The sequence below is a fragment of the Protopterus annectens genome, chromosome 5.part0 (assembly GCF_019279795.1).
Source record: "Protopterus annectens isolate FY-2018-M chromosome 5.part0, PAN1.0, whole genome shotgun sequence".
NCBI lineage: Eukaryota > Metazoa > Chordata > Ceratodontiformes > Protopteridae > Protopterus > Protopterus annectens.
Genome location: NC_056735.1, coordinates 994792750 through 994817193, shown reverse-complemented (window position 1 = coordinate 994817193; position 24444 = coordinate 994792750). Strand labels below are relative to the sequence as shown.

At 43.5% G+C, this 24444-nt stretch overlaps 1 protein-coding gene across 1 annotated transcript in view; it reads right to left on the bottom strand.

Annotated features, from left to right (window-relative positions):
- Nucleotides 1-24444, bottom strand: part of ERBB2 (erb-b2 receptor tyrosine kinase 2) — a 2110185-nt gene that overhangs the window by 1016327 nt on the left and 1069414 nt on the right. The window contains exon 11 of the mRNA XM_044071955.1: nt 5757-5830. Within this exon, the coding sequence (XP_043927890.1) occupies nt 5757-5830 (74 nt within the window). The remainder of the gene's footprint in view (nt 1-5756; nt 5831-24444) is intronic.

The following is a 24444-nucleotide window of genomic DNA, read 5'->3' as shown; positions in this document are numbered from 1 at the left end:
GGCGACTGTGTCTACTTCTGCGCCTATAAAAGTCACAAATTGAGAGGATGACAAGGCAAACTTCCCAATTTATCGTAATTCCTAGCTGGGTACAGAGCTGGATAGTTGAATCCCTGGTTGTAAGAATGGGTGCCTGGTGGTGGCGGTCAGGAGCCAGTCATCCAGGTACGAAAACACTTGGAATCCACAACGTCTCAAGTGAGCTATCACTACCTCCATGCATTTGGTGAACACCCTGGGGGATGTGGTGAGACAAAAGGGCAGAGGATGAAATTGGTAATGACTGGCTCCAAGGTGGAAGCGTAGATGACTCCTCGATGCTCTGTCCATTTTGATGTGGTAGTACGCATCTCGGAGGTCTATGGAGCACATCCAATTGTCTTTCCCTAATAGAGGGAGCATAGACTGCAGGGTTACCATTCAGAACTTGGACTTTTTTACTGATTCATTTAGTTTGCTGAGGTCCAAAATGGGCTTCCAGTCCCCTATTCATTTTGGCACTAAAAAGAATCTGGAGTAAGTTCCGAATCCTATCTGGCCTGTGGGGACGGTTTGGATGACTCTCTTTGAAAGCAACTTTTGAACTTCTATGGTTGTTTGATCCCTGTGATTGGGTGGAACATCTGGGATCTTCTTAGGGGTGTGGAGTGGAGTGGAAGAAAGAAGGGTATGGAGTATCCTCTGGTGATTATTCTTTGTATCCACTTGTCTTGGGTGATGTTGAACCAAGCTACTGGATACAAAGATAAGCGACCCCCGACTGGCTCCAGAGAAGCGCTGCTGGGCCCCATATCAGGAGCGCTGATAGGGATGGCCACGAAAAGATTTGCAGCCACCCTGGTTTTGCGGACTCCCCCCCTGCCTCTAGGGCGATGTCTACCATTAGCTCCTCCTCCCCTGCCTCTGAAGAAAGAATCACCCTGTGCATCCAGGAAGAATCTCTGGGATTTCTTGAACCACATTTTACCACCTCTCTGACCCTTAGGGTATGGTCTAAACAGGACGGTAAAACATACTCCCATGGCAGAGAGAGTTTTCCCTTCCTGTTCACCCTGGTGAGTGTATCTTTTACCTTTGGTCCAAACAAAGAGGAACCGTCAAAGAGGGCATTGGTAATGGTAGATTTGAAGGGCTCCGCAAAATTACGTAAGCACATCCAGGAGTGTCTTCTAAGGGAACCCCTGAACCCACTGCCCTACTCACTCCATCTGCTGTATAGGAGATCAGTCTCATGGAGGAGTTAACAATGCAGTTTAAGGTGGACAACTGAGCAGTAACTTTCTCAGGGACTCCTTCAGTTGATGTACCTTGGAGAGTATCTCCTAGCTACTTTAGGAGATCTCTTTGAAGCCTAGTAAAATGTGTGATATAATTCAGCGATTTGAGAGTAAAAGCCACTGAAGAGAAGATATGCTTCGCGTATCTATCCATTATTCGAGACTCCTTCTTGGATAGACAGATGTAGAAGTCTCCACTAGTTTTTTCTTTGTGGCTGCCGCCACCACCATGGCATGTACAGGCACACCTTTGGTCAAGAACTCTTTCTCTTTGGAGGCTGAGAGAAATTTGTTGGGTCTTCTGGGGACTGGTTCCACGGCATTCATCAAACAGCTGCCCAAAAAATCCAAAAGATCCTTTAATGTAACTTTTAAAAACAACAAAAAATCAACATCCTCAAAAGCTACCCTCCTTTAATAAAAGCTTAAATATCTTCCAAGCTTTCCAAGCTGGAAGTTCATTCACTGGAAATTATTCACAACACAACTTCCTTCCAGACCTTCAGAATCATCACATGACTTATAACCCAGGAAAAAAGGATAAATCATTATTACTAATTAAAATAATTCATTTAATTAAAATAATAAATTATTAAAAAAATCTAAAAAATAAAATAAATAAACTTCTTAAAATTGAAATGAAATTAAATAAATGTGTCAAAAAACAAAATAAAAAAAATTAAAATAAGTTTAAAAAAATTTATAAATATAAATTTATAATAAAACTATACAACCATATACAACCATCGAAAAAACAATAAGAAATAGAATTTAAAACACAAAAAACATTTCTTTCTTATTGTAAACTGTATAAATGTACAACATATCATATTACAATTATAAATATCTATAAAATTCAAATATGATAAAAACAAAGATAAACAGATACAATGAACATAGATACCACACTATGGATAACTTCACCTTCTAGTGTTTTGAAATTGAGAAATACTATAAACAGCTTACACACACTACAACAGTATTATTGTATTATATTTATTTTATTGTTTTGAATCCATAATAATCCACATGTGGAGTGAAAGAAGCGCTTTAAGATATTTTGGATTTTTTTTTTTCTAGTTACAAGGATCTTTTTTTTTGGGATCCAGCTGCTGTTGGTTTTTTCTCTCATTGCTTATTTTTTTTTTTTTTTGTGCTTCCTCGGTCCTCCTGTGGTGCCAAGTGATTTTCATTCTTGGTTTGATTTTGCTTTTAGTTTTGGCATCAGTAGTTTCCCACACCTTTCGACTAACTAGGTCCAGGAGCTCATCAAAAAGTGAAGACACCCAAGAGGCTGAAGGTTGAGACCCAAAAGCCTTCAGGTACACAGACTCCTCATCAGAAGGGGTGACAGTAGGACAGCCGCCTCTCTGCTTTAGGATCTCTAAGATATCTACAAAGGAGATATCATCAGAGGACAACCTAGGGGACCCTTATGACTCCTCGATGTCAGTGTCCCAGGTGATGGACTCATCCAGGGAGTCTACATGCTTCCTCTTGCACGTCCTTTTCTGAGGGGGCTCCTCAGAAGGGTATTCTGGGGAGGTCTCGGAAGACTGTGGGCCACCCAACGTGGGCTCCTGAGGCTGTGGGTCTCTGCTGTTGAGAGACAGAAATGGTGCTGAGACAGAGGTCGGTGCTCGAGGGGGAAGAGTATTGGTACCCTTTTTCGGAGCTGATGATCACTCCTCATCATCTCAAATGCAGATCTCTCCATTTCCGAGGACAGTCCTGGTTCCAAGGAAACGGAGGTAGCCCTCGGCTCCAAAGCGATCGGCTCTGAGATGGATGCAGGGTCCGGGCTCAACCTAGCAGACGCACCGAGAGGGAGGCTTGGCACCAAAGAGGTTCAGGTCCAAGTGTCCCTGTCGGGCCCGATTGGTGAGCTGCGGCTCCTAGACACCAAGGACGGTGCCGAAGGTGTTGGAGTGGAACTTGGCTCTGAGACAGCCACAAGGGGTGCTGGAACCGAAGGTTCCACAACAAGTGGCAGCGAAATCTCCGGCTCCAAAGGACCAACACAGCTCAGAGGAGGAACAGCAACAGGGAGAATGGCCTTAGATGGCTCCAGAACTGACTGGGTCAGAGCCAGCAACAATTCTGGTAAAGCAGATGGCTTCAAAAGTCTAAGCACTACTTTCTCTACACCCTCTTCCAAAAGGCTCTTGGAGGATCTGGATGACAGGGTAGGTGACCTAGATCTCTGTTAAATGGGAGATAGTAAAGTTGGAGAGACCAGACCAGCTCTGATGCAATTTCTCAGAAGTTTGCTCCGAAAAACTTGGGGCCGACACTGCAGTGTCAACATCGATAACCTCGACCGGCTCCGAGGACAGTGGAGCCGAAGAGGTAGAAGGCTTATCCAATTTTTGAGTTTCTGAGGAGGTCCAGACAAAATAGTCTGTGTGGGAGAATGTCGCTTTGCCGACTTGACCTTCTCTTTCTTTGAGGAATGAGACTTGGAGGATGAAGAAGAGCTGGCTAAATCCTTCTCGAAAGAAGGGTTAAGGAGACCTTTCAGTATTAATTTGTTCTTCCTTTCTTGGAGAACTCTGGAGCTTTTGAAGTGACAGAAAGAACAAGTTTTTTGTAGGTGAATGGCTCCGAGGCAGTAAACGCAATTACTATGCCCATCAGTAATTGACATTTTTTGGGAGCACTTAAGGCACTTTTTAAAACCAGAAGGTGTATGATCTTTGGACTCCTTCGACATGTCTTAGTACAAATGGAAGTTCTATAAAGACAGAAGAGAGGACAAGGTCCTCTAACTTAAACGGGCCTTTCCCTTTAAGAAAACTACACACAAAACACAACCGAGGACTAGGTCCTCTAACTTAAACGGGCCTAGCCCTGTTGAGGAAAGAACACCAGAAAATTAAATAGAGGACTAGGTCCTCTAACTTAAATGGACCTAGCTGAGGGAGGAAAGAAGCTAAGTCAGAAAATACCACAAATTGTAAATTTTAAACAGCAGGCAAAACCTAGCCTAAAATAATAAACGACACTGCACACAATATACTATTATATTGAAAAATAGAAAAAACAAGGTCCTAACACAAATGAGGACCTACGCCAAAGGAAACTATGTCAAAAACTAGCACACAGAAAGTATACCACTCGGAGAACAACAAACTGGCCTAGAACGGCCAACAAGTTCGCAGCAATAACTACAGAAACTTAGCAAAAACACACTACTCTATACTACCTATGAAAAACTATTACTAAGACTAAGTGAACTAAGCTATCGTAGAAGCAGAAATATCAATAAGACAATAATAATAATAATGAAAAATATGCAACTTAGCCACGGCCAAGCAAGAAGCACTTTTGAACTCGTAGACGTGGCAAACAAGACCTGGGGATTCTTACTAGTGCACTATGGGATACCTACCTTGCCACAAGCCAACTAAGAGTCTTTGAACTTTGTAATCGGCCAAGTCGGAGCCAAGGATGGCTTTGAACCCATACATAAGAAAGAAGGCGAGATAGGAATACAGAACATGCTAAATTTAACAATTTTAGACTTCATACAATTTTAGACTTCATTCTCACAGCAGCAGTTTAACAAAGAGGGCATATTTCTAAATGAATCCCTTCATACAAGACACAGTACTTCATATATTTAAAATTCTTACACAATTTTAACTTCATATAAACTACAACACTGAATAGCATCTATTACTATAATAAATGGTGGTGTTAATGAACAAACAGAAATGCACACTTTCACAAGGCTAAAATAACTGCATTGAATGATGAGTTCCAAACATGGGCTCTATCTATAAGTTCATACTGGAGAGGACAACGTTTATTGCAGCTGCTTCAACCATCTGTCCGTCTGGGAAGGTATATGTAGTCTGCAACTTTCAAGGAAAAAAGTGAAAGCTAGTGCAATGCTGGCAAAGACAGAATGCCACCTATTGTCAAAGGGCAGGTATATATCTTCTGAAAGCATATGCACAGTTGCTGTATGCTACTGATTCATGGATAATAGCAGCAAGGTGAAGCTACATCATTCCTCTACTGTTTACAATACAACTCTGATAAGTTAAAGATGATGGACAACGGTACTATTAGCTGGTCATAAAGAAAACTATACTGAAAAGAAAAGAGCAGTTATACTTTTTCAGCTAGACTTGGGAAATTACTTGTCTGCATGTTTTTGTCAGTACTTCCAGACCAACATTACTTGTATAACTCTAACCTTTGGTTTCATATGAATGTTCTGAAGAAATTCCTGATTCTCCTTTTGGAAGAAACAGTAGAAGAAATGCAACTACAACTACATTTCATAGCATCCAGACTCATGCCTCTTCTCTGTTTAAACTGTCAGCAAACACAAGCCCACTAAATACGACCACAGACATTTTATTCTGTATATTTAGCTGTGACAAAATAACACACAGAGAAAACAGATTACATTATGCATGAAATTCAACAGCAATTGGGGCCATTCTGCAAACTGTATGGGCCTCTTACCTGTTATCTCTTTGAGTTGTCCAAAGATTTTCAGTTTCTCTGGATCAATTGCTGAAGAATTCTTAGTAGGATCACTAGGGAGAAAAAATTAATACAATAAGAATACCATTTCCACTTCTTATGCACACTAAGTAAAAATAAGAATATACCTCTCAACTGTCTAGATTTTTGCAAAATGTACAGATCGCTACTTGTATTTTTGGTCTGTTCCTCATAAAATTTGTGGTTTTCTGGCACATCACTGAGGACTGAAGTCATTAAATAAGCAGTCATTTGAGTTTCATACTTAATATCCTTCAGAAAAATTCACACTAACGCAAAAAGTACAGTTTTGTACCTACCATAAATGTAGATGTTCGAAGATCCACATTGCTGCAGTCCTTACACTTGGGTAGTCCGCTGTCCTCGGTCGGCCCGAATATCAAAGTATTAGGCTGACGTCGGTCAAGGCGCTTAAGACTGACATCAGGACGTCAGGGTACAAATGCGCATGACCGACGTCATATCCTCAGTCTTTTCTTGCCCCAGATGTCAGAAGACCCTAAAAAGAAAGGTCAAAACCAAAAGACAGCAAAACCAACCAACCACCCTTGCACTAATTATATGTACAATATATACAATATACACAATATTTACAACCCAACCCACACAACCTCTAACTACAGAGGAAGGAGGAGGTAAATTGGACTGCAGCAATGTGGATCTTGAACATCTACATTTATGGTAGGTACAAAACTGTACTATGTTCTTCATCTCACATTGCTGCAGTCCTTACACTTGGGTAGAATCCCAAAGCAGAGGTAAGGGAGGATGGCAAAACTATAAAGCAGCAGGAGCTGCCAAAATGCCCTGTAAAATTGCAGTGGCAAAACTAGCCCTAGATTTAGAGTAAAGTGGAAGGTGATAATGCTTAGAGAAAGTATGCACTGAACTCCAAGTAGCTGCCTCCAAAATATCTTTAGTTGCCACCCCTTAAAAAGCTGTAGAAGTGGCAGTAGCCCTAGTGGAATGAGGCCTAATCCCAGCTGGAATCTCCTTACCATGATGGGAATAACAGAAAGCAATGCAAAACCCAATCCACTTAGAAATAGTTTGTTTTGACACAGGCTTGCCCTGAGAACTCAAAGCAAATGAAACAAATAACTGCTGAGACTGCCTGAACCCTTTAGTTCTGCTCAAATAATATCGCAACTGCCTGTGTACATCTAAAGTGTGCAAAACCTTTTCCCCTTTATTTTGGGGATTTGCATAAAAAGTAGGCAAATGAATAGTTTGGTTTAAAGCCACACTAGAAACCACTTTAGGCATAAAGGAAGGATTAGTACGCAAAGATACCCTATCCTTATGGAAAATTAAGAAAGGCTCAACCGCCATAAGGGCCTGTAATTCAGAAACCCTTCTTGCAGAGGTAATGGCCAACAAAAAAGCAGTCTTCCATGATAAATATTTCAACTCGGCAGTAGCTGCAGGCTCACAAGGTTGTAGAGTGAGTTTCTCCAACACAAAATTGAGATCCCAAGCAGGAGTAGGAGCTCACGGGGGTCTTATATTCTTTGCCCCTCTAAGGAATTGCTTGAACAAAGGATGAGAAAACAATGGTGGGTCACAGTCATAGTGAGCAGAAATTTCTGCAGCATGAACCTTAATAGAAGAGAAGGACAAACCTTTGCCCAGTAACTCAGTAAGATATTGAAGAGCCACACTTAAATTAGGCTCAGAAACATCCAATTCCTTTGCTGTACTCCAAAATAAAAATCTCTTCCATTTATCTGCGTACACTTTCCTTGTACTAGGCCTTCTGGCCTCCAAAATAACATTCAAAACTTGCTGTGGAATCTGAGACCCTCCAGGGTTCAAAACAGAATATGCCAGGCTGTTAGGTGAAGAGAGTGAAGTTTGACATTGAGTAAATGACTGTTCTCCTGAGACAGCAGGTGAAGGCAAAGGCCATGGAGGCTCCGTACCAGACTTCTCAGTAATGGGTACCAGTGCTGTCGAGGCCAATCTGGAGCTATTAAAATCATCTTTGGCTTGTCCTGTCTGACCTTTAGGAGTACCTTTGGGAGGAGAGGCAGAGGTGGAAAGGCATACACATGAAGATTGCTCCAATTGAAAGAAAGAGCATCCACTTTCCAGGCTGTGGGATGAAACCTCTTTGTGCAAAACTTTGGCAGTTGGTAGTTTAGTGGAGAAGCGAACAGATCTATGTCTGGAGTTCCCCATGACACTGTCAATTTCTGAAATACATGAGGATCCAATTTCCACTCGTGGGGATCCATAATTGTCTGCTCAACACATCTGCTAAGGAGTTCTGTGCTCCGGCAGAAACCTTGCCTGAAGATTTAGCTGTAAACTGAGAGCAGTCTCCCACAAAATCATTGCTTGCCTGCATAGAGGATAAGAATGTGTTCCCCTTGCTTGTTGATGTACCACATGACAGTTGTGTTGTCTGTTAGAATCAACACCTGCCCTGGAAGAAGTAAATCCTTGAAAGCTATTAATGCAAATTGGACTGCTAACATCTCCTTCAAGTTGATATGTAGATGTTGTAGTCTGGCAGGCCACGTGTCTTGTATCCACTTTCCATTTAGATGAGCTCCCAAGCTTTGTCTGAGGCATCTGTCGTTAGAATCTGACTCGCCTCTGGCCGGGTCACAGAGAGTCCCTTGTTTAGGTGACATTCCTGAGCCCACCACAAAAATTCCTTTTGAATGCAAGGTATTATCTGAATGACAGTGTCCATATCCTGGCAGTGCTGTGTCCATATATTTTTGAGATACCATTGTAGCTTCCTCATATGCAGTTTGGCATTGGGAAGCACCAGAATACAAGATGCCATGAACCCCAAGGCTTGAAGGACTGTCCTTGCAGTCAGCCTGGACTGATGAGACAATTGATGGAAGTAAAGGGAAAGATTCTTTTGTTTGTCTGGGGTCAAAAAGGCCATCTGGGATGCTGTATTCAGTCTCACACCCAGAAAGCACATGTCCTGAGAGGGTACTAGACTGGACTTTATTTTCACAGAATACCCCAGGCATCTTAGCACTGCTATCACATATTGCAAATGATGAAGAAGTTCGTCCCTTCCTTGAGCCAGAATCAGGCAATCGTCCAAATAAGGATAGATCTGTATTCCTTTTAGCCTGAAGCTATCACTGGAGCCAGAACTTTCGTGAACACTCTGGCAGTAGATAAGCCAAAGGGCAATGCAGAGAACTGATAATGAGAAGTCCCAGCCCAAAACGCAGATACTTCCTGCAACTTAGCCTGATAGGAACATGAAGGTAAGCCTCCTTGAGATCCAGAGTTACCATCCAGTGATCTTTGCCCAGCAGAGGTAAAAGCTGTTGTAACGTCAACATTTTGAACTTGGGAATGTCCAGATAAGTGTTGAGGATAGATAAATCCAAAATTGGTCTCCACGTGTTCCCCTTCTTTGGTACTAGGAACAGGCGAGAATAAAATCCTAGGCCCACTTCTGGCAGAGGGACCGGCTGTATGGCCCCTATTTGAAGCAGCAGAGAAATTTGTTTGTGAGCCTCTATTCTTTGCTGAGGAGGAACGTCTGGCATGCCTTTGAAAGGAGGCAAGGTATGGAAATAAAACTTGTAACCTTGGTGTATGATATCCAATACCCATCTGTCTTGGGTAATTAAACTCCAATTTTCCTTGAAGAGTGCCAACCTTCCTCCCAAAGGTGCTGCCAGACGAGAAGGCTCTGGCAGCTGAAAAGGTAGGTCATTGGGCCTGTTTGAAAGGACTGGCCCCTGCCCTCACCGAAAACTGTGCAGGTGAACTCCCTGTTCTAGGCCTGAAAGAGCCCTGAGCTCTGCCCCTACCACGTCTAGATCTACCCCTAGACTGTGAATCATAAGAAGCGCCACCCCTTAGCAGGCCAATTCCTACTAAACTTGGAGGCTGAACTTGCAAAAATCTTTAACAGTCTGCATAGACTTAGCCTTGTCTTCCATTTTCTTTAAGACTGCCTCCACAGGTGAACCAAACAACACATCAGACTGTAAAGGAGCATCTAAAATCCTTGTCTTAACATGGTCAGATAAATTCTGATCCCTCAGCCAGGCGTGCCTGCGAAGAACTGACCCAGTGGCAGCCACCCTAGACGAGGCCTGTACAGCATCAAAACCACATTGTAAAGAATGCTTACCCACCTGTTCAGAAACATGTACCAAATCTTGTAATTCTTTACACTCAATACCTTCCGCCAGAGCATCTACCTTAGACTTCAATTGAGAAAGTAGATAGTTTTGATATTTCAACATGTGAAACTGGCAATTCAAAGCCCTCATAGCTAAGGTGGAAGAAGTATAGACTTTCTTTCCCCATCTATCCAAAGCCCTGGCCTCTTTATCTGGAGGAACCGGATTTTTTACAACAGAGGCCTTGACACCCTTAGGTCCCTGACTAACAGTTTCTGGGTCGCCCTAGGACTCTTATAAAGATATTTATGAGCTTCAGGCACCCTGTAATACCTATCCGGTTTAACAGGAGCAGGAGGCAAAGAATCAGGATGAAGTGAAGCCTCTGCAAACACATCTTCCACAACATCCAGAACAGGAGGTATAGCCAAAGGCCTATGCTGGGGTAAAAGCAAAATTCCCTAAGCCTTTTCCTGGAATCAGAGAAGTCCTGACCTTCCCACTTAAAATGTTCCCTCATGGAATGAAGAGTCTCTGAAAAGAAAAATCCTCTGGAGGAGAAGCAGAAGGAGTAGAATCATCCACATCAGAATCAGAATAAGGAGAATACTCCTGCAAGTCTTCAGCGAAGACTCTGAAACATCCAAGCCTGCTCAAAACTCCCCAACTCTGGTTCCACCCTAGGCCTCTTATCAGGAGGGCAAAGAACCTCTAATCAAAGTAATTAAATCTTCTGCCATTTTAAGCATGTGCTTCTTGGGCACAGATCCTGATGAACTAGGAGTGACACCAACAGAAGCTAAACCTGGCCTGCCTCTGGGAGAAGCCTTGGAAACAGAAGGAGAGGGCCTAACCACCCTAGGAAGGGAGGGGAGTACAGTAACCTGAGAAGCCCCTTCAGCCTGACCTGCCTCCTGAGAGGCCACATCCTGCAATAACAAAGTCTCCCCTGGGACTCCAGAGAAACCTCCGCGGAACCACGGTTCCACTGACACCTCTATAGAACCCTGGGTTTAGCTGCTTTGTCTTGCTTCTTCGAAGGAGCATCCGGCGGCATATTATAATTGCACCGCTCAAGACCAACCTGGCACAATCTAACCTTTTATTGAACCTAGCACAAAAGCGACACCCAACAACGTTGTGCTCAGGCCCCAAACAAGGAATACACAAAGTATGATAATCTCTATGGTATCTGTTTCCCACAAGAAATACAGTTATTCACTTTTTCTGACATCCGGTAAACCACTGAGGCAAGAAAAACTAAAATATTCTCTGAAACTCGAAAATTTCAACGCCGAACGGCACTTGCAACGCTGCTTCTGCATCAGACCATGCGGCAAAAAAGACTGAGGATATGACGTCGGTCATGCGCATTTGTACCCTGACGTCCTGATGTCAGTCTTAAGCGCCTTGACCGACGTCAGCCTAATACTTTGATATTCGGGCCGACCGAGGACAGCGGACTACCCAAGTGTAAGGACTGCAGCAATGTGAGATGAAGAACATCCAGTTATTCTAGGAACTTTTTTAAGTTTACAAGAGTAATATTTAAGATTTGTTCCTATTTTGGGGCTTTGTCCCCCCATTACTTTTGGCTTTGTCTAGATTTCTTGAGCTAGGAGGTTGACAGGTATGATAAAATGTTTTAAATTACCAAACAGAGGAATGCACAACTTCTCATCAAAGCAGCCTATCATTTTCATGGACACACAACAACTTTATCAAAATATCTGAGTGGCTCAGTGGGCAGCAAGCTGCAGATAAGCTATGCCCATCCAAATGATAAGGGCTTGATTTCCATATCCCCCAACTATATACTGTTAGATTTTGAGCAAGTCACTTAATCAGACTACTGCCTCCTAGTCACACCCTAAAAATTGTACTTGCACCACTTGACTTTTAACTATTTGTCAAAAAAATAAAATAAGTATTTCCATAGTAGCTAAACTTGCATAACAATGCAAAGCAGAAATAATAAGGCACGCAGATCTGTAATTTGTGTATCTCCCTCTCTCCTCATACCCACTAGTTCTACAGTGATATCCAGCATGCTTTTCACAAAACGTATGTAATATTAACATTGCTTTCTCCAGCCTGAAAGGCAAATTGTAATATGCTCATATATTACCACATACAAGTTAATCCAACAGCCACCTCCACTGGCATAGAGGGATAATGCACAAAACCAAAGTCTGATTAACAGTTTGTGCATCTGCTAAAGGTGGCATGGGGAGGATGGATGAGTCTATCCTTGGGGAAGGGAGCAGAGCTGAGCCACCCAGTGCTACAATTCTTTTGAAGAGGGGTACAATATGAATTACAGCTATGGAGTGGGTATGCAGCCATCAAGCCAAAAGTAGTCATCATTAACAGTGCACAGGAGCCGGCATTTTCCCAGGTAGAGTATTATAGCTCCTGGTATGCTGTGGATTACTTGTTCCTACCCAGGGAAGGACTTACAACCCACAATAAATAATATCCTCATTGTCAGGATGCTGCAAGGTCACAAAGCACCACTGAGAACATCTGAATGCCTGCCTTCCCTAAACAGCTCGACTCCCTGGCCCATATCAAGCACAGGGGAATGAATGGGCATGACTGACAGAAGGAGGCCTGCTAGTCAGCAGATCTAGCAGGAAAAAGCACACAGGAAAACAAAAAAAAGTTAATCTAACAGATAGGTAATTCATAGGTTCATAGATTAGTACTAAGCTAACTGCCCTTGTGAGCCATTTTAAGCTTAGCCAATTATCCCTTGTGAGACTCAAACCCTGCACTTTGTGTTTGTAAGAAAAACACCTTAACCATTAGGCCACCATCCCAACCCACTATAATCCACTATGAAATAAAATGAGCCTCCACTTACTTAGGATTTATGGTAAATTCACTGACTGATGCTGAGTAGATAATGACATTGCTATGTCTGTTTGATCTCTGCATGATACCACAACGTAAGCCCTAGCTATACCATCAGATAAAAAAGAGTCCAGTTAGCCACCTGAGTGCAGTAGGAACTGGCCATAATGATGGCAGTGAGCACCCACTGCAAGATCACCCATCCTGGGGGGGGGGTGCTAAAACTGGCTTGCCACATGTATGACACTTAGCAAGAGCACTAGGTGTTACTCCATGGAGGCCAAGCCACCCAAGCCCTGCTATCACTGTGTTAAGCACTAGGAAAGCCAAGGAAGAGTGTGTGTGGCACACTTCCCCTCAGGTGACAAAGCTCAAAGGTTCAGAGAACGGCTAAGGAAGTCTGCCATGGAAAGAGGGTAGGCTGCTTCTCCACCATCTGAGTCTTGCCAGGGAATGGAGGGCTGACTGCAGTTCCCAGGCAAGAAAGAATGGGCTGCAGGGGGTCTTATCTTGCCTTGGAATACCAAACCCTCATTTCCTCACAACAAAACAGCTGACAGAGTAAAGGCAGAGGATACACTGAATGAGGTCATACAGTGGAGCAAAAAGCAGTGCCATGGTAACAGTACTGAATATATATTGCACATGTTCTATTAATATGCCTGTACTTTAACTCTGTGGTGATAAGTCTTACTTATGTTTTCAGGGTTTGTGTTAAGGGTGGCACAGGGGCACATCAAGCAACATTGTCACCTCACAGCAAGGAGTTTTTTAGTTCAACTACTGGCTGCATAACTTCTGTGCTGAGTGTGAATGTTCTTCCTCTGTCTGAGTTATATCTGGGGGCCCCAGTTTACTTCCATCTCCCAAAGACAGCCAACAAGCTGATTGCTGTTATTCCAAATCCCACACAGATGTGTGTGTTGTATGTAATGAATCTTCAGGTTCACTCTGTGGCAGACTGTCAGCTTGTCCAAAATGAACTTCAATGCCTTGCACCCACTGACTGCTGGGACAGGGTCCAGCATCCCCTTGACTCTGTAAAGAATAAAGCAGGTTATCAGACAATGGAGGGATGGTTTATGTTACTCACACAGTCTAAATAAAGCTGCCAGTGCAACTGGCTGAATAACTGGTGTATTTCAAGGGGAATCTATTATGTGTCAGCATGTGACGAACTGTTGTTGCACAGCCCACCTTGCTCTGCCAAAGTGGCTATTACCTCTCATTTCAAGGCTTCTGCATACTGGCTAAAGCTTTTGCTGACTCCATAGTGCTTTTTTAGGCAGAGTCAAGCTAATGGATCTTCCAGCCTAAAAATATAACAAATACTGCACTAGATAATAAAGTGGTGCTGTTCAACAATAGCAGTCTAAAAACAAACTGCCTGATCTTGAAGCCCTCCTACATTTGGACCATATTCGTGTATATTACTATTACTGAAACCCATGTTTACAAGTACAGAAAGCAACCTCTCTATACCACGGTTTTGCACCTACCACACCTTTTGACCCAATGGGAACTGCGGTGGAATACCCAGGTTTATTAAAGACCACATTACCTCAAAGTACATTCCCAGAGAACCATAAACCGAACTTATTAACACACAACTCACTCAAAATAAAACCAATCATCAGATCATAACATGTCACCAGACTCCTTCTATGACCCCTGAAAACCATGTCCATTTCTTAAATACTTTGGATAAACTTCAAATACACAAAAACTCAATCATCCTAGGAGACTTTTACTACCTGCCAATAAACTTGGACATCTATTCACCAAAAGTAGGCTATGCTCCAAAATCCCTAGATTTCATAAACAAGAATTTCCTGGGTCAAACAGTCAAAACAGCCCAGTAGAAAACAAAATGTTCTTGACCTGATCTTTACAAATACTGCAACTATATGTACTATCCCATTGCTTATCCCTTCCGCAGCCAAGTTTGACCACAAATTGTTTACCTTCCATTTCAAAATCCCTAAACCAGCAGATGTAAATTTCACAGTACTGAAAGACTTCAAACATACACATTTCCTATTCTAAGATGAAGTCTCAAACTTCAAATTTAACTGTTAACCCCTAAAACACTGGCACATCTAGTAGTTAAGCAAATAAACTCTACATTTGCCTAGAAATCTGCAAAACTAAACAAAACTGGAAGGGTAGGAGCAAATCAGTCTGATGGGCCACATGCATAAATAAACAATACAATAAAATGAAAAAGTTTCTTAGAATATATAAAAACTAAGTCCCATAACATCAAAAGGTTAACAAATACTGAAAACTGCTATACTCTAGGTTAAGTTGTGGGTTTGTTTATCAGCTGCAACAAAATTGCACTTCTAGATTTCATGGCATCTGCAACTATAGATCATTACAAATACTTATGTCAGGAAATTACAAAACACCAAACATTGTGCTGAACTTGTTCAGACTAGCACTACCTAATCTGATCCAGTGTATATTGCAAATAAATTCGGTAGAAATTACACTCCTGAAACATCTATATAAATCCCACATGTACCTAAGGATCTCAAGCCCTCTACCATAACAAAAGAGCACCTGTTAAAATGACTCTCCAAAACAAAAAGAATCATCCTCAATGGGACCTGATACATCCCGGGCCGCCTGCTGAACCGCACTAAACACATTCTGGTGGACCTGCTCCTATAACTATTCAACCTGAGTTTATCCACTGGTTTGTCTCTGAGTTTTGGGGTGTCAGAGTGCAATGTTCAGTCAGACAATGTCACACTATCTAGGGCTGTTTCTTCTTCTCTACTCTTTTACGTTCCACTTCATCCAGCTGACTCAGGCTCTCCTCATCCTTAAAGCAATGTTTCATCCAGATGGTTTTGCGCTCTATAAGGCCTCATCATTATTATTTCATAACTGCAGTGCATTACAGGATGATTCAATGACTCTAACAGACTGAATTCACACTGAGTGCCTTCTTTTTAAAGCAAAGGCCATGACCTTCAACAAGTTCTATTCCATTTAATTACTGGACTTGCACTGTGTTCTAAGCTTGTTGAAAGATCAACATCATAAACACAAACTCCTTGACAACCAAACAAGATAAAAGACAGCATTTAATTAACAATAAAATGAAAAAAAAAAAACAAAACAAAAGCAAACATCTTGCTAGGTCTAAATAAGGAAAATAATTCAAGATATGTCCTCCACATGTGGGAAGCAGCTGATCTTTCCATACCCAATGCTACTTACATATACTAACTTCAAAGGCTCATAACTGCAAAGAAAACAGGAACACTTGTTACTATATCCACCACCTTTCTATGTTGGTATGCAACCTTATGGAAGGATGCTCAACTGATGAGCTGGCTCATCAAGGAATATCTTACCTTGATGCAACATCGAAGGTCAAACATTTGATGAAATGGGTCCAAATGAAAACAGGAGAAAGCCCTCTGATATAATATTATATCAGCTAACAAAGGAACCATAATGGATAGGTATCGGAAGGTCCAGCACTGACTTGCACTACTATTAGTACTACTATGGACAAGCAGCTATATGAAGTCATCAAAAAACAGCTAATTGGCATGTACATCAATAATGTGAATTCCATATTGGTCTGCGAAATCTCAGTGTGCCACCAATGGCACAAGATAGTTTAATCATGAAAACTCACTCTATGAGTTCTGTAACTGGCATTACTTCCAAGCTGCTGTGTGCAAACTAGATGCCATTAATTTGGTAGTTGCTATGACAAGCTATCCTATGAACTCGAGAACTTTTAGTTATGTACTTACCATAACTTTAGATGTTTGGGATCCATCTCGCCTACATTCAGTACTGACGGGCTCGGAGCCGATCCCTCGGCTCCGACTCGGCACGCTATGCTATAGAGCGAGGCCTCTTATTGGCTGAGCTATTTCTTATCCCAGGATGCACCGCCACTAAGCCCCCAGATCTTGTTTGTCCGCATTCATGCACACGTACACCACTTGTTTATATAACATTGTCAGATGTTTCAAGATGAAACAACAGGATTCGGACCTTCTGATATCCTCTGATCTCCAAGGAAGGGGGAAGGAGGGTGGGTTATTGGGAATGTAGGCGAGATGGATCCCAAACATCTAAAGTTATGTTAAGTACACAACTAAAAGATGTTATGTGATCCTATCTCACCTACATTCAGTACTGATGGGACAGCGTCCCTAGCACCTAAATCCTGGGTGGCTCATTGGAAAACACTCCTGAGCACTGTGGAACCAAATGAAGCTTGTCCTCTAGATGCCACATCCAATTTGTAGTGGGAAATGAAAGTGTGCGGGGAGGACCATGTAGCCGCAGCACAAATGTCACTAATGGCAAGCTTAGAATGAAATGCTATCGAAGTAGCCATAGCTCTTGTAGAATGAGCTTTGACAGAGGTGGTAAGCTCTTTATTAGAATAAGAATAAGCTTGCGTAATACAGTCCCTGATCCATTTGGCAATAGTGACCTTTGTGATGGCTTTGCCCAATTTATTGTCCGAAAAGGATACAAACAACTGATCTGTTTTCCTTGTTTGTTTGGTCCTATCTAAATAAAAATGCAATTGCCTGTGGACATCTAATGTGTGGAATATGAATTCCGCTTTGTTAGAATACTTCGGAAAGAAGACCGGAAGTTCTAATGACTGTTGTAGGCAGAAACTGGAACAAACTTTAGGGACAAAGGATGGATTTAGCCTGAGAGATACGCCTGAGAGATACTCTATCTTTGTGAAAAACCAAGTACGGAGATTTTACAGACAAAGCTTGAAGCTCTGAAACCCTTCTGGTAGAAGTAATCGCCACCAGAAAGGCAGTTTTCCACGATAGAAATTTTAAATCACATATTGCTGCCGGTTCGAAGGGGGAGGAAGTTAAGGCGCGTAACACCACATCGAGATCCCATGGAGGAGCTGGATGAGAAATCGGAGGTCTTAAAAGCGCAGCACCTTTCAAGAAGGTCTTACACAATCTGTTGCTCATTAAAGGTGGGTTTATAGATTCGTGAAAATTGGAAATAGCTGCCAATTGAACCTTGATGGTAGAAACTGAAGAGCCTTGATTGAAAAGGGAAGTTAGAAATTTCAGTACTTCTGATACAGGAATAGTGATGGGATCCAGACCCCGAAGTTGAGCCCAAATAGCAAATCTTTTCCATTTGCTAGAATACAATTTCTTTGTAGCAGACTTGTGGGCCGAGGATAAAATGTGTACAACCTCCGGATCCAAGGTATGATTCCTGACTATAGTCGGAAGAGGAGGAGCCAAGCCGTCAATTTTAAGGTGTGTAGGGACTGGTGGAATAGTCCCGACTGATGAACCAATAGGTCTGGGATCTGATCCAGGAACCATGGACCTTCCAGTGCATATTTCTGAAGATAGGGGAACCATACTTGACGAGGCCAGTAAGGAGCAACTAAGATCATTTTGCTCCACAAGAGAGACGCCTTTTGGATCACCCTGGGAAGGAGAGGAACTGGAGGAAAAGCATAAAGCAAGCCGGTGGGCCACGGATGGGCTAGTGCGTCCATAGGGCTCTTCCCCGGAGCCGGGGTGAGGGAGAAGAACTTTTGCTTTAGCCTGATTCAGCGGAGTCGCGAAGAGGTCGCAACACGGAACTCCCCATTTGCTGAAAATTTGATTTGCAACTGTAATGTTCAGAGACCATTCGTGTGGAGAGAGGATAGTTCTGCTCAGTCTGTCGGCTATCACATTGGACTTGCCCGGGATATGAGTCGCCACTACAAAGCGTTTGGTCGACACTGCCCATTCCCAAACTCTTATGGCCTCTCTGCAAAGGGGATAGGATCTGGTCCCTCCCTGTTTGTTCAGGTACCAGACCACTGACATGTTGTCGGAGTGAACGGCAATTACGCCCTGAGGGAGGTAATCATGAAGGGCTTGAAGGGACAGAAGCACCGCCCTCATTTCTAGGATGTTGATATGAAGTAGGGTCTCTTCCGAATGCCATTTGCCTTGGACTGACCTGCCCAGGGAATGCACCCCCCCCCCCAATCTGGGAGGCGTCCGTGGTCAAAGTGGCCACAGGAGGAGGTGGAACAAAGGGTCGTCCCTGATCCAGATTGGAGGGCACCAGCCACCAGCGAAGGTCCCATTTGTAGGTTTCCGTGATCCATATGAGGTGACTGAGAGGGAGTTCCTGAAAGGACCACTGAGTTGAAAGAAGCCACTGGAGAATTCTCATGTGCAACCTTGCTAGGGGGACTAGAAGAACCGTGGTGGACATGGATCCCAATAGCTGCAGGACCATTCTGGCTGGGGCTTTGGATCTGGGAAGTAAGGCTCGAACTTGAGCCTGTATGGTTTGTATCCTGTCTGTAGGTAGATAGACCGTTTGAGTCTATCTCTACTCCGATGAATCTTATGCGTTGAGATGGCAGCAACACAGACTTTGGCCAATTGAAGGTGATTCCAAGGGAATTGCCCAGTGACATCGTGGCTTGTAGGCTCCGCAATAGTAGATACTTGGAGGTGGCAGTTAGGAGCCAGTCGTCTAGATACGGAAACACCTGGAATCCTAGACTTCTCAGGTGAGCAGTCACGACCGCCAAACATTTGGTGAACACCTTGGGGCTGTGGTGAGACCAAAGGGCAGCGCGCAGAACTGAAAATGACTGCCTCCTAGGCTGAAGCGCAGATGTCTCTTGGATGCGCGATGTACCATGATATGGTAATAAGCGTCCTTGAGATCTATGGAGCACATCCAAACACCTTTCTCCAGCAATGGGAGAATGGTTTGTAGGGTGACCATTCGGAACTTGGACTTTTTGACTGAACGGTTTAGAATGCTGAGATCCAAAATGGGCCTCAAGTCCCCGGTCTTTTTTGGCACCAAAAAGAATCTTGAGTAAGTCCCTAATCCGATCTGGTCTGCGGGGATCGGTTGGATGACTCCTTTTTGCAGCAGCTTTGAAACTTCTGAGGCTGCAGTTTCCCATTGACTGGGTGGTGGGTCCGGGATTTTTTTGGACTGAGGTGGAGAGTGAGAAAAGGGGATGGCCCTCCGGCGATAATTGAAGCACCCATCGGTCCTGAGTGATACCTTCCCAGGCTTTTAGGTGCCTCGAAGCGAACCCGACTGGCTCGAGCTGCACAGTCGGGCAATCCCTCAGGGACTGTGAAAGGCTGAAGAGCCACGAAAGGACTGCGGTCTCCAGTGTTGCGAGGGCCTCTGCCTCTGGGACGGCGTCTTCCAGAAGAATTTCCCCCTCCTGCCTCTAGAAGGGGGCCCTGCTGTGAGGGGTAAGACTTCTGAGACCACATTTTCCCTCCTCTTTTAGCCTTGGGGTAAGGCCGAAAGGGAGTGGAAAATTGTGCCCCTACGGCAGGTTCTTGCTCGCAGCGGGTCAGTGTGTCCTTTACCTTGGGTCCAAACAAGGAGGACCCATCAAAGGCAAAGGAAGACTTAAAGGCCTCTGACACAGGCGGAGCCAGGCTTGTCTCCAGAGAGCAATGCCTGTACCGCGCCCTACGCCTTCGGCCGCATAAGAAATGAGCCTCATGGACGAGTTTGATATGGACGACAGCGTAGCCAGCTGAGAGCCAACCGTCTGGGCCAGCTCCTCAGGCAGGTTACCCAAGAGGGTATTGGAAAGTTCTTTAATCAGATCCCTCTGAAATCTGGTAAAGTGTGTGAGATAGTTCAAGGACCTTAATGTAAAGGCCGCTGAACTTAGGGTGCGCTTACCGTACCGATCCATGCTCCTAGACTCCTTATTAGGAGGATGGACAGACGTTGAAGCCTCTGCTATATCTTGCTGGGTAGCAGATGCCACCACCAAAGCATCTACAACCACACCTGTCGTCAGAAACTCTTTTTCTGGGGGTACTGACAGGAACTTATTAGGACGAGCAGGCACCGGTTCCACAGAGTCTGGGTGTTCCCGCCCGCCGACAGATCAAATCCAAGAGGAGACACCCAGGAGGCGGAGGGCTGAGCCCAGAAGGCCTTAAGGAACACCGACTCATCAGCAGAAGGGGGTTTGGATTGCCAGCCGCCTCATTGTTTAAGGGCTTCCAGGATGTCTGCAAAGGAGACATCATCTGAGGGGGACCCCTCTGCATCATCGAGATCAGTGTCTGATGTAAGAGACTCATCAGGAGTCAACGTGCTTCCTCTTGCACGATCTTTTCCTGGGGTTCCTCCGAAGAAGCTTCAGAGGGACCCCCAGGAGGGGACCCCAGTGGGGTAACCTCAGGCCCGGGGCTCCGCTGTCTAAGGACAGGGGACTGCCAAAGACCCAGTCTCAGTATGCAGGGAAGGAGCTGGGCAGACCGTGGAGGTAGCCAAAGAAGATTTGGCTCTCATGGCCCTGAAGCGGGACCACCAGAATCCTAGGAAGGTCCCACCTCCGTGGCTACAACGGTAGACGGCACCCCGAGAGGAAGGCTTGGGACCGAAAACATCAGTCCCGAAGCATCCCCCCCCCAGGGCCGATAGAAGAAGTCCGCGTACCGAACTCCGACTCAAGAGCCGGAGTTGGAGTAAGGGTCGGGCCTGACCCGAAAACCTCCATCGGCTCCACCAGCACCAGCTCCAACGGTGCCGTGGCTGTTGGAGGAGGAACCATAATAGCAGGGTGGACCATCGGCTCCGAAGCCGAATGGGCTGGAGCTGAAACTAACTTTTGAAACACTGGAGACTGGAAAAGTCTTAGGAGCACCCTGTCGATGTCCGAATCAGACATCTTGGAAGATCTAGATGACACCGATCGGGTCCGAACCGATTTCTCCATCGGCTCCATAGGACTAGGGGACAGGCTCCGAATGGATTCGACCACTATCGGTTCCGAGGGAGATCTCAAAACAATTTCCCTCGGTGCCGAGGAGGGCTTCGGTGCCGAAGGGGAAGAGTCTGAGCCGGCAACCCTCATCCGCTCCAAAATCAGTGGAGCCGATGAAGGTGACCCGCCTCTCGATGCCCCAGTCCTCGGCTCCGAAACCAGAGGGGTCGAGACTGGAGGCATCGAGGCAGACCGTTCCCCTCAAGTCCGTGGAGCCGGTGGAGAAGCCTGCCTAGGTTTCTTGGCAGTCGGTTCCGACAGGCTGGTCGGAGCCGACACTTTTTTCTTCTTCGTAGGAGAGGAAGATAAGGCCTCCTCGAAGGAGGGCTTAATCAGACCTTTTAATATTAATTTATTCTTCCTCTCCTGGAGGACTCTTGAAGAGAAGGCGTGGCACACGCTACAGGACTCTTGTAGGTGCTTGGCGCCTAAACAATATCCGTTATGGACATTTTGTAACCACACCTCGCGCACTTTTTAAACCCAGAGGGTCTATGTTCCTTAGACATGCTGACTAACACTAAGAAACAAGATTTACCACAAGAAAGTGAAAACTAAGAAAGTTTTTTTTTTTTTTTTTTTTTTTAGAGACAAAACACAAGTTAGAAAAACAATACACAAACTAGTACCACAACCACTGAAAATGAGGGTCAAGACCCTCTAACTTAAGCAGGTACTTGACCTCCTGGAAACACAAAAAAACCGCTAGATAGGAATAGGGGAAGGCCCCTCTAACTTAAACGGGAAACCTTCCCTTAACAAAAAACACAATCTTTCTCAACAAATTTTTTCCAAATACACTCGTACAACAACAATAGCTGTTAAAACAGCTTTTGGGTTCAAAATAGCAAAATTCCTGACAGTTAAACTTTGAATAAAACAGTACTTAGCCCAGCCAAGTTTGAGACCACGTCCTAGCTTGTAAGCGGCAAACGAGATCTGGGGGATTAGTGGTGGTGCATCCTGGGATAAGAAATAGCTCAGCCAATAAGAGGCCTCGCTCTATAGCATAGCGTGCCGAGTCGGAGCCGAGGGATCGGCTCCGAGCCCATCAGTACTGAATGTAGGCGAGATAGGATCACATAACATCATAACATTTACAAATTTTGCAAATGTTCACTTTGCAACACAGTTAATGTCAATAAAAATGTTTGCCTTCAACAACCTTTTAGTTATTTTACTTGGTCTAGTGTCCTACACAGACTGCATAGCTAATGTAGAGTGCGTCTAACACACTACTTTTAAGTGTGTGCCTATATGCTTTTGTGCTACTTCACAGCCTAAACGTTTTACATATTGAAATATGCAATATTAGAAGACACATTACATTTCAAGGAGATGAGTTGCTTAGAAAGCACAAGCTTTCACATACACAGCGCCCTCTGTACCAGTGTATAACACATTTTTAGTTGAGAAAGGATCAGTGTGAGTGAATGAAAACGACTGTGCTACAGACATGTAGGCCAATGCAAGTATGTGACTGTAAATCTAGATAAACTTTCCACTGCATATTAAAATCATCTATAAGTTTAATTTCAGCTCCACTGTACAAGGTAATTCAATGCAGCGTGTCATTAGCAACTGTGAAAGAGCATGCCTATGAAATATAAATGCAGGCTATCTTCAGACTGATGAGCAGCGCAACAGAATCACTCTGAACACTGGAGGCCAAAACTGAAAACTGGATTACATCCTTTACTAGTACTGCAGCCCTTCCGGATTTTCAGTGGCAAAAATCAGCTCTGAAGATAAGACATTCTCTGACATGTGTTCCTTTACCCATGTTTTAAATATCCAAAACAAAACGAGCAACCAGTAAAAAGGCAAAAATGTATCAAAAAAGAAAACTGGTAGGCAGAGAGATGTAAAACAAAGTCCGTTTAATAAAACACTGACAATAAACACAAATTTAAAAAACAAGGATTATTTTGTGTTTATTATCGGTGTTTTATTAAACGGACTTTGTTTTACGTCTCTCTGCCTACCAGTTTCTTCTTTTTTGATACATGTTTTAAATATGCAGAAAACATCTGGCAAGTATGAAATTATCAGGTCATGAACTTGATCAATCTTACTGAAGATGGTTTTTGCACTCAGGTGAAGAAGCTTCAAAACTTTAGATGAGTATGACTTAACTATACACAGAAAAATGGACTGTGAAGAGAATTATTAATATGTGGTAGACCTAGTTGTGTTAACAGGAGGTCACAAAAGGCCAGGATTTGGGTGTATGTTATCCCAAAGTGCAACAGAATTTTTTTGAAGTAAGAATGCTGTTTTGTTTAGATGCTTAAGTAAATGAAAAACATGATCTCCAATAAAATCTATAAGAGGCATTCAGATTTTCTTTGTGCAGTATTTTCTCAAATGTTTTTGTTGATCACAGTAAACCTAAACACACATTTTAACAAAAATAAAATAAAAAGGCAGTCATTTGATAAAATAAACAAAACAAATGTGCACAAAAAACACTACAGTACTACACCTTCACAGCCTGAGCATAGTAACTAGAATATATTAATATTACAAGCATTCAATTCAATTAACCGAAACAATTAAATTATTTCAATTTTTGGTGCTTAAATCACAACAGTGGGGTTATTATGAATTTGTTTTTTCAAACTACCTTATTTGTTATCTTCCAGGCTACACTGCTACTGAGCTCCACCGATTAATAAAATGTTCTCATAGTTCTCACCACTTGAGCCCCTTTTTAAAATCAGTAATCCCATAAACACAAACCCAACAGACTAATCAATATCAAAAACAGACTTAGCCAAAGCATTCTCAAGAACTTTACTCTTGATAGCACATTTTCAGAAATTCTTTTAGTTTCTACCACTAAATAAACCACAAAATTGGGTGA